General features: G+C 33.8%; 1 protein-coding gene across 1 annotated transcript; it reads left to right on the top strand.

The window, feature by feature from the left end:
• The first annotated feature begins 1,080 nt into the window (after positions 1–1,080).
• On the top strand, positions 1,081–3,168 carry LOC140449001 (uncharacterized). Its single transcript, XM_072542141.1, has one exon. It carries the CDS (start codon positions 1,081–1,083, stop codon positions 3,166–3,168), a length of 2,088 nt encoding a protein of 695 aa, XP_072398242.1.
• Positions 3,169–11,965: the final 8,797 nt, after the last annotated feature.

Genomic DNA, 11,965 nt, shown 5'->3' on the forward strand with positions numbered 1-11,965 from the left:
AATTCAAGATATCTCTCAACATGAAACTTTAAATGCTCTAAATATACGACAGGTTAATAAACTCTCTATTCAAGCTCAGAATATATTCACTCCCACTTTCTTACATTTCAATAAAATTCCTACACAAAAATCTATTGATTTATTATTAATTGCAACACCTTGTGAAGGTGCTGTGCTGTACATGTCAATTTTTTGAAAATTATCCCTTCTCGGAATAAATCCACTGTTCCTCCACTAACACACGAAAATCAAATACTCCTCTTACAGCCTCGTATTGACACGGATGTCATCAAATTTCTCTCAATACAAACTGTTCTTACTCATACCACCTCACAATCTAATTCATTAGATTCAGTGGAACCTGCCTTTTCTTCTGTTACCGTGGCCCTACCATTCGTAGAGGGCCAAGTAACAACAGCTCCTGCAGTGCCCAACCATATTCTGTTACTGGAGGCCCAGTGTGCATTGCCGCCTCCTGATATGGTGAACGTTAATGTAACGTGCCCTACTCCGTTGTTTACTGTCCCTCAGGTTCAAACTTTTGTTAACCAAACCACACTCTCAGTAGCCTCTCATACTATAAAAAATTATGCAAATATCGACAATATCGTGACCAGCGCCAATAACTTGGAAAGGTTACACATACTTTATTCTCAACTACGCTCGCTTCTGAACATTCACGGTTTCCAACTCTATAAAATATATTTAAATTCTCGTGCCTTTTCAAATGAGCATAATATGATCTTCACTTCAGAAGTTAATCTTGACTTAGTAGCTTCTCTAAGGTCCTAGGTATTAACAGGTCACCTTATCAAGACGATTTTTCTTTTAAGTTGCCTATTTGTGAAGAGGCGCCTCCCTTAACAAAAAGAAAATTATGTACCTATGTTTCTCGAATGTATAACTCCTTAGGAAAACTCTTATCTTTTAGAGTACACTCTAAATCTTTCTTACAACTTATCTGGTCATTGCCCTTAGACTGGTACAGTGATATACTGGAAATCATTATTGGATACATTCCAATCAATATCTAAAATTACATTTCCCAGATGCCTGACACTTCCACTGCCTAAATCGGATATGCAATTACATTGTTTCACCGATGCCTCTCAGGACATTTATGCTGCTTGTGTCTATCTTCGAGTCGTGTATAGTGACAACACAGTCACGTCTCGCCTCATAGCATCGAAAACTAGAATAGCTCCACTAAAAAATAAACTAACTATTCCTCGGTTAGAATTGTCTGGTATCTTATTAGGTGTCACTCTTACTAGAAAGGTACTTGAGGTTCTTTCAAAAAACGTCACAATATCTGAAGTTCACATATTCTCAGACAGCCTCATCGCTTTAACATGGATTTTAACAACTAAATTTACATGGAATCCATTTGTACTTCATCGTGTCAGTCAAATCAAAGAATTAAGTAAATCCTTTTTATTTCATCATGTAAGTTCCTCTTTAAACGTAGCAGATTTTCCCTCTAGAGCCTCAGATATCACTCAGTCAAATTTAAAAAAATTTTGGACCGAAGGTCCCCCCTTTTTAGTTTCCAGTGTAATAGACTACTCTCAATTCAGGATAAAAGAATGGACGGGAGATTTACTGGAACTCAGACACACTCAGGTCACTTTAAGCACAACCTCTGACATATCTCAAGTCAATAATACCCTTGAAACCCTTTTTAATAAATGTTCGTCATTTTCAAAAATTCAGAGAACTCTGGCATATGTTTTTCATTTTCTCTCAAATCTAAGAAAAAGACATACTAATTCACCTTTAGAATTAGGACCACTGCAAGTTTGTGAAATAAGCTCCTCCACCACTGTGATTGTTAAGTACATACAATCACAGGCCTTTCCTAAAGAATTTCATGAGTTAAAACATCGGAAAATAATCTCTGATAAAACTATCAGGGCACTAAACCCCTTCCTCTCTGAGAAAACTGGACTTCTTCATGTAGGTGGTAGATTAGAATTTGCCCCTATCTCTTTCGAACAGAAACATCCCTTGCTACTACCATCTAATCATTCAGTTGTCAAATTAATGATAAAACAAATGCATGTTAAATTGGAACATGCAGGTGCCCTGACCACGTTGTCAAATTTTCGTTCGAAATATTGGCCTATCTCTGGACTAAGACAAACAAAGAAGATAATACACGACTGTGTGAAATGTTTCCGTTTCATGACACCCAAGTCAACACAACTTATGGCAGATCTCCATCCCGATCGTGTTCTCTCAACAAGACCTTTCCAAAAGGTCTCAGTAGATTACGGAGGTTTTTTCATGATCCGATCCTTTCATCTTAGAAAGGCTCCATTATACAAAGCATACATAGCCTTCTTCATATGTATGACCACCAAATGTGTTCATATCGAACTTGTCACCGGCTTAACAGCTGATGCTTTTATTCTCACCCTTAAAAGATTTATTGCAAGGCGGAGTGCTCCCGAGATTATATGGTCAGACAATGCTACTAATTTCTATGGTTCCCGCAATCAGCTTCTTGAGTTAAACGAACTCTTTAAAAGTAAGAACTTCTCGCAGAGGATTACTAATTTCTGCTCTGAAAACTCTATTCGTTTTAAATTTGGAGTGCCTCGTAACCCTTCTCAATTTGGGTTGCATGAGGTAGGGATTAAAGGTACCAAATACCATCTTTATCGTCTTGTAGGAAATCTTCGTTTTACCTTTGAAGTTTTTTATACAATAATTTGTCAAATCGAAGCCATTTTAAACTCAAGACCTATCACTCAGCTCTCAAATGATCCAAACGATCTCTCAGTCTTAACGCCCGGACACTTCCTTGTAGGAAAAAGTCTCACAAGTCCACCAGAACCAGATCTCTCAGAAATACCACAGAACCGTCTTTCCCTCTTTCAGCATATCTCGAAAATTCATCAAACCTTTTGGAAGAGGTGGTCGGTGGAATATTTGCATATGACCCAAAGTAGGAGTAAGTGGAACATCGCTACTGATCCTTTAAAGATAGGTGATGTTGTACTAATTAAAGATGAAGAGACTCCCCCACTCCTCTGGCCTCTGGCAAAGATTATCGAAGTGCTCCCAGGCAAAGACTCTCTTGTTCGAACTGTTAGGGTATCCACACCTAATGGCGAATATCTTAGGTCAATAAAGAAAGTAGCTAGGTTACCCTTTAACCAATAGTGGTACTTTCTGCCAAACATGTATATAGTTCTATAGACTTTAGTTTCTCTAGATTTTAAATAGTTTTTAGTTATCTTAGTTCATTACAACAGTACAACTAATGTATACTGGTTTACCCTCGTTCTCGAAGTAACTATTTGATACCCTATCCCAGTGGCGTAACTCTTCTCGCCCGCCCCCAGTATGTTCAATTTTTTCACATGCGAAAAATCATGTCATTTTTTCGCAGTATTACTAGCTACCATTCTACCACAATTGTACAATTATTTCCCGTTCTCCAACCCTTCCTACTCACATTTTAACCCCACTCCATTAGAAATACAGACAGTTGTAAGATAGCAAAGAAAGTCACACTCTCTTGCCTGTTGTCTCTCGATGATAACAGACACTCTCTCTTCACTACTGACTGTTGCTAGAAACAGTCGTCCTCTCTTTCGTCTGCTGAGTCCTACTAGGCAGACGTAGAATCTCTCTATCGCTTGGTACAGACTCACCACGCTCTTTCTCCACTCTAATTATCTCTCTCGCTATAGTTACGCGAAAAATACCGCAAGTACTATTTTAAATCGTATACAGACGCAAATGTGCTCTACATCGTGATCTAAGTGTTAATATGCGAAACACATGTTCAGAAACCGGTAACCGGACAGTTTCCCCGTATGAAGAACAACCGCGACTGAAGCCTCTAAATACCGCGAGTGTGTGTATGTGCAGCAGAAGAATTGGTAAGACTTTGTATAAACTTTTTATTTGCTATAATCTGTATAACCTTTTACCACATATCCTAATTTATTTGAACCAGCCCTATGTAATACAGTCCTCATTTACTGAAATTATATTTATAATTTCACATATGTACACCCTTTTTGTACACCTAGAATATATGCTGTATATTAGTTGAAACGAAAAAAGAATGAAATGGATTACATTTAAAATTCCAAGAGCTTTACTCGACTTATGACTATCTATCACAGCTGAAACAACATCGTTTAAAAGAGCCGGCAAATCCTATCAGAGACCTCTCACAAACACAACCGACTACCTGATCATACTCAGAGAGCGGAATTTCATTAAATCCCCCGCTCTAATTTGAAAATCAATCCGAAAATAAAAGTTTGACATTGTAGATCATGCCCGGCCATTCATTCGTTACTTAGCTTAATTGATTTAGCAACAGCAAACTGTCATTTTGTTAATGCTGCTGTTACCATTTGCAGGATATGCACTGCCGAATCATCCGACATTTTTAATCTAATAATGAAATCGTCAATTAGCTGCCACTGATAAATAACTGGCCAACATGACCAGAGTTTGGTCGTTGGTTTCAATTACGGAAAATTGAAACTGTAAGTGGAAGAGGATTTTTGCTTTGATTAATTGATAGCATGCTCTACTTTTAGCGGAATGGACGCTTATTTATTTTTCCAGAATATAAAACAGGACATAATACACCTTAGGAAAAACATTTGCGAGTATAAAATTGAGACGGACAAACCCGAAATATTTTAAAAATGTGTCGTTCATTGTTAAAACTAAATTTTCTCCTAATTTAATTTTAAATTAACAAAAATTTGGTAATGTAATGCGTAAAGCGGAGAGTAAAGATATTCGTTCTGTATTTTCCATTTTTATGTTTTATTTTGAATTAAAGTTATAATAATTCGTAGTAACCAAGAATATAAAAATCAAACTACAACAATTTTACTAATATAACTTTTTATTGCAATTACTTGAATATTATTATATTGTATACACTAGCATCACATGTGCATGTGCATGAATGAGTTGTGAAAAGCTTTTTGTATTATTGGTGGAGAATAGGTAGATTGTAATATATATGATATTAATAACTTTCTTCTTTGCGTCAATTACTAATCGTTTTTGATTCTAAAGCTATTTTATTGTGGTATGTTTAATATTTACATCTATTTTTTCGTGGAATAAGTCACAATAATTTTAATTAAAATTATATATTTTTGAGGTTTTACCTTCAGTCGAGACATTATCTTCGCGGTTACAAATTTTTAACAGTTTTAGTCGAAAAGAAGTAGAAGTTTTAAAGAATATAATATATTTACCAGCTGACCCGGCCACGGTTTGCCGTGGCTTGGTTATGATAGGACTATTATTGTAATAATATTATGTTCAATTTATTAAACAGAGTTAAGTAAATATAACGAAATCCGTACCTAAGAACTGTCAGTCTAGCATCAAAAAATAAAATTTCTGATCTTAGCAATTAAACATAATCCACCAAAAAATTTTAATTTTTAAGTTTATATACAGTGATGTCCTAAGCTAACGGATAAATAAATTCATTTTATACAATATTATGAATACAAATGGAAAATCCTGAAACTCCCTAGTGATAGTAGTTACCCCTGAAAAAATTAAAAAAAAGGTAGTGTGTGATACAGCGTTTAAAAGGATTTTCAATGCTTTATTTACCAATGTAAATATTTTGTTTACAGGGATAATCAAGGAAAAAATTATTTTGTTTCTATTATTTTATTTTTATTAAATTAGTTTATTGGTTGTTTGATTGAGTTAATTGAACTTTTTACCAAATGTTCTAGCACCTGATTTACGACCTTAGTTAATCAATCATGGCAATGCTCAATACTAAAATAAATTCCGGAGTAAGTCATCCAATCGGGTCTCCGGGAAGGACAGTTTTGAGTATACTAAAAGATAATAAATTGAAGTGCAGAAATAAGTAGGAAAAATCCACAATACAATACAGGAGATGAAGAGAATGCATATTGAAATCATGGCAATAGCAGAAATAAGATGGCCAGATTCTGGAGAAATACAAATAGAAGATCACAAGGTATATTACTCGGGAAAAAGTGATGGATAACATGAATATGGAGTCGATATAATCGTATCACCCAAGGTTACCAAATGCGTTACTAACTTTACACCAATATCAGAGAGAGTGATGTTACTACAAGTAGAAGCCAACCTTATTAATATAAATATGATCCAAGTCTATGCTACTAATACAGACAAAGGAGAGGAAGAAACAATTGAGTTCCATCAGAACATCAACAGTATCATACAGAAAATTCCTGAATGGGAAGTTCTCACCATTATTGGCGATTTTAATGCCAAGATTGGAGCTGGAGATAAGACAAAGTACATTGGAGTACATGGATTTAAAGTCAGAAATGAGAGAAGAGACCTCCTAGAAAAATTAGCAGAAGACTCAGAACTAGTTGTTACCAACACATTCTTCCAATTACCACCTCGCAAGCTGTACACGTGGAAATCTCCTCAAGACAGACCTGGGGGAGTTATTAGGAATCAAATAGGAGAGTATTTCGAGTCAAACTCAAAACAGTGCAGAACAGAAAGCACAATGAGCTGAATGAAAGCATTTGAGATGTGGCTATATCAGAGAATGCTTAAGATCCCGTAGACTAACCGACTCACAAATGAGGAGGTCCTCAAAAGAATGAATAAGAACGAAGAGGTACTGACCACCATCAAATCTCGAAAGTTACAGTTCTTCGAACATATTATGCAAAATGAATCCAGATATGCTCTCCTTTAAGCCATCCTGCAAGGAAAAATATTTGGAAAAAGAGGTTGAGGAAGAAGAAGAACATCTTGGTTAAAGAACCTCAGAATCCAGTTCAATACAACATCTGTGCAGCCATTCCGCGCTGCTGCAGATAAGATAAAGATTGCCTTGATCATCGCCAACATTCGTAATGGATAGGCACATCAAGAAGAAGAAGAATCGTCTTAAAGTTTCTGTAGAATAGCTTTGGGTTACTGTTGCTATCTTCTTCAATTTTATTCCCTAACTTTTTTCAATTGTCTCTCCTTGCTGCCGTTACGAATATTTTTACCTTTTTTCTTTCATTTTATATTTACTGTACTTATCATTGTTTTCTTCTGCAGGTCATCATGCAGGGTAGAGTCGATGGCAAAAGGGAAATAGGTAGAAAGAGGAAGTCATGGCTGCGAAATATTTGAGACCGGACAAACATGACTGTAGACGAATTATTCCACGTTGCAAAAGACATAGAAGCTTTTAAAAATGTGGTCGCCAACCTCGGTTGATGGGGACGGCATAGGAAGAAGAAGAAGATCATTGTTTTATTTCTTTGGACCACCATGTTTCTTAACCACCTCTTTCTTTGTTGCCTTTTTTAATGTTCTGCATATTTCCTTAGTTGCATCCAGTAGAAGATCCTTGTAGTTGTTGCATAGGTTGTTTATATCATTATTGTCGTCTGTTTCTTTTGTTTTAAGTTTTTAGTTTACGTTGTTTTCAAATATTTTTGCCATTTCTTTATTTCTAAGATTATATGTTTTTATCGTCTCTTTTGGTTTTTCCTTTTCTGTAACTACTAGACATTTTTCTTTTTTACTTCTTATCATCTTTTTATTACTACCATGTTATGGTTGCTGCCTATTTTGGGTTCTCTGTGTACTTTTGTATCCATTACTTTTCTTTTATCATTGCTTTCAACTAGTTATAGTCAATTATGGATTTTCATCATGGATCATTCCGACTCTACTTCTCTAGTATACATGTGGATTTATTTGTGTTTATAAAATGTATTAGGTATTCTCATTTTGATTAAAGTGCAAAATTCTAGCAATATCTTTCCATTGTTATTTCTAATCATTTCTCATATGGTCCTATATGTCTAGTGTATATTTCGTCTTTTATTCTTAGCCTACCGTAAAATCCTCTGATTCTCGTGATGTATATCTCTCCTCTTGCGGCTTCTGTTCCAAAAGTTAATTCTTCCTAAAATTTATCTTTGATTTGGGCGGTATTTTCTTCTTTTGGTCCTTTTATTATGGCTACACTCATTATCATTCATTTATATTAGTAATATCTCTATGACCAGCTGCAACTGCTATTTTATCATCTGATACTCCGCTATAAATTAAGGTATGATTATTTTCCATTTTTACAACTCCTTGTCCTTTTTCTTGGTCTCTGATATTGCTAGTATACTTAATTGTGCAGCCTCAAACTCCTCTACTAGTTCTATTTCTTTATCATTTATGCTCATTTATGTTCCAAGCTCAAATTTTCCAAATGAAATGCTTATTTTCTTTGCTTGATGATTTTATGTGTTTTATGTTTTTCGTTCTCTGAATTAAATTTTGCAATAATTAATCAACAAATTAACAAAAATAATGTTACAAACTCTCCTTTAAAGAATTTACTATGCTTTTTTGGTAAAAATTTTTCCATATAAATTAGTGGCCTTCATCTTTGGTATTTACAATCAAATAGCAATCTTACATTGTTTATATGTTGTTTATAAATAAAAAATATAAATACATATTTTCACCAACAAATTAATGAAAAAGCAGTTGTTAGATACCTGTATCAAAGAGATCTTAGGAGAATCATCTATAACATTAAAAATTTAGACATCAGCAAAAACTTGTTTGTATTATTTAACGATTTTATAGAAACTACTCCAGATTTTCGGTATGTGCATATTATAATACGAAGGCACTATATATCAATTTAATTTACTTATCGTAAATTTAATAGTTTGAGTTTCGTCCTTTTAAATTTCGCCTTTCAAAGCCAACCATTAAAAAACTATAAGCTTGAAGTAAATAAGGCGTCTAACATGTGGTTCGAGTTTTTGATTAAAAGTTGTCATTGTCGTCGCTGTCCGTCGAAAAACGAAAAACCTCTAGTATCATATTCTCCTCTTAATTAACGGACTAAACCCGGCAAACAAGCAACTACTAAGAGAAGAGATGTACAGCCAGGGACGGTTTCAAATTATTTATTAGGTCACTCAGATAATTTGAATGTGAAAAATTTAAAATCTTCATCTGATGAAGTAAATTTTGCAGAAAAATTGATAATAAATATTTTACAAAATGGTAAAATTCAGAACAAATAAAAGGCCTTTTTATTTTCCTCATTCTTTACTTATTTGTTCCCTTTTTTTTTATTTCATATTAACCCATCTTTTACGAAGTGTAAGAAAAAAAAATGTTATTTGACTAAATTAGTTTTATTCGGTAAAGTAGCCTATTTCAGAAAAAATATATTAAAAAAATTTTTCATGTTAGAAATTTAAAAGAAAAATTGTGGTGCGTATACGCACCACTGGCTAAATCTGTTAACAATGTTATTGCGAAAAAACTGAACCTTACTAGCTTGCCTTTGATAAACATCGAGTATCGTCCAGAGTATGAAACCATATCTTTATATATAGATATTTTGTGTAATAACACACCAAATTGAATAAATTTCTCATTCGTTTTATCAAAAAATGGGCGCAATTTACAAAACTTATCAATTGCATCAAGCTGACCACTATCACTTAAATGTAATGTGCGTTTCATAGAGGTAAATCTGTTACGGCTTATGCAGCCTTTTACAACCTATACCCCTTTATCTTCGTCAAATGACTAACTATGTGGTTTTGAGGTAACGAATGATACCCTAATAAAATTAAAATTGCAATGAAGTTGAAGACTTTTTAGTAAGACTAAAATCAAGTCTGTTATTAGTATGTGCATATTGTAAAGAATATTGGAAAATCATATCTTGAATATCTAAGTTGAAAATTGAAAAATTCTGGTGGTGTCAGTCCTTTCAAAGCCTTCAGATATTTAAAGCCTTCAGATATTCAGTAAATGCTGCTTTATTTAATTCTGGTAAGTGCTTGTGCAAAAATTGACCATTTTCCACTTGGCACTCTCTTTTACATTTTTTCTTTCTTACTTCTAGATTTACTTTTTTTGTATGTACGAAATCCTCAGTTGGAAATTCTGCGACGAAACGCAAATCTTCTCCAATACTATATAAATCTTCCTCCCAATTGTGGATTTCAAATGTGTCGACAATATCTTTATTAAGGCCCGTAAATTCGTTTTCAATTCCTTCTGGATATCTTCCTCATTAGTTAATTTATTTACGTCTGGCAGAATATAAACAATATCTATTTCACCTGAACATTATAGATACTTTAGTACGAATACATATCAAGAAAATGTAAAATAAAAATACTTACCATTATTTTCCAAATCATTAACTACCTCCTCTTAAACAGCTTAGCTGTTGTTGTGTAAGAAATTTTGGCATGGTTATAACAAGAATACGAACAATTATAACCACCTAACAAACTAGTATCACAACTCAACGGCATTTCTAACAAGACTAACAAAAACACAACATCACCAGTCAACAGCAGCAATCGTAACAAGGGAAAAATGATATCAACAATGCTTGTCCAATCGTTGACAATAAAAACAAACAAAACATCTAAAAATCGAAGGTATATGAACAACAAGAGACAAACGTTTTTCAAGTCTGTGTTACTTGATCTTAAAAAACTCAAAAAGAGTTGTCAAAATAAAGATTATGCATCCTATAACGAGCGGTTAGATGAAGGTGAAAAAAATGCTAGCGCATCACTTTACACCATGAGATTCTTATACTTCTTCGAATACAATTTTTTTTATTTTTATTCCCATATCAATTACATTGTATGCAGCACAATCTACAGAATGTCATCTGAATCTTAGTGAATACTTTGCAAAGGTATAAATATGTATACATTTGGTTTTCTTAAGTTTTGCCACTTTATAAGCTATTATAAAGATTCCTCCGTTTTATATAAGAATCTGTTTTGTTATCTAATTTGCGCCAAAGCGATTTTTATTAAAAGAAGACTGTTTTAAATACTTTTTTTATTTTGCATTGACTTTCGTCATTCAGCCAGTCTCGAAAGGTTATAATATATTCCTTAAAAAAGTATAGACAGGTAAGTACAGATTATTTCTCTCAGACAAATGCACAGCGATATCCCTAAAACGAAATAGACGGATAATTAATAGAAGAACACGTCGAAGGAAAATACAAGGACACTCGCTTCTCGTCTAGGGGTCCGTCAAGACATTTTAACAGACAAACAATACTGGACCACGGATAAGGTATTGTTACATATAGGATAAACAAAGGGTACAAGTCTAATCCTATACACGCTCATGAAAATTTTCATGAACGAGTACCAGATTTATAAAGCTATGCATGTGTCTGACAAAAATTCTATAATTAAATTATATATTGTTACAGAACCTATGGCTAACAAAGACTGTATATTATATGGAGCGTATGTATTGCATTTAGTTAATTTTGTATACAGGGAGTTTGAATGCTGAATAAATTTAGGACATTCAAAGAAGATGTGATCGAGGTCACCTAGCTTGCCGCAATGTTTGCAACTATCATCATCGATGACTTTAATTTTAAATAAATGGCATGGGTAGCATGCATGTCCAAAGCGTATTCGATTTATAGTAGTAATATATTTACGAGGAGCTTTGAAATTCTGAAACCAGGTTGTTTGAGGTAGAGTTGGTTGTAAAGAGGTATACCTTTTAGAGTTTGTAGAACAGTAATGTTTCCATTGCTCTTTCCATCTAAGTTGCTGATTTATTTTGAAAATCGTAGTAACATCTGATGTGTTAAGCATATATTTCAACGTAGAGCCAGTTGTTACACTCATTTTAGCCAAGTGATCTACATATTCATTGTGTTTGAGACCAATATGTGCTTTGACCCAAATAAATTTTATGTTGACTCCAGTCGATGATAAATGATACAATCGGTCTTTTATTTCAAATATGTAGGAGTTGCTAAATGTTGAGGGTAATTCAATGTTTTTTATGCTCTGCAAAACTGAAAGGCAATCTGACAGAATTAAGATATGTCTATTACAGGTGTTTTTAACATATTTTAGAGCTTCAAGTATAGCTATTGATTCCGCTGAAAAGATTGAAAATTCATATG

This window comes from Diabrotica undecimpunctata, chromosome 8 (assembly GCF_040954645.1).
Source record: "Diabrotica undecimpunctata isolate CICGRU chromosome 8, icDiaUnde3, whole genome shotgun sequence".
In the NCBI taxonomy this organism is placed as follows: Eukaryota; Metazoa; Arthropoda; class Insecta; order Coleoptera; family Chrysomelidae; genus Diabrotica; species Diabrotica undecimpunctata.

Bases quoted from the DNA above. Each gene is read 5' to 3' on its own strand.
- LOC140449001 (XM_072542141.1), top strand. From the start codon at position 1,081: ATGCAATTACATTGTTTCACCGATGCCTCTCAGGACATTTATGCTGCT.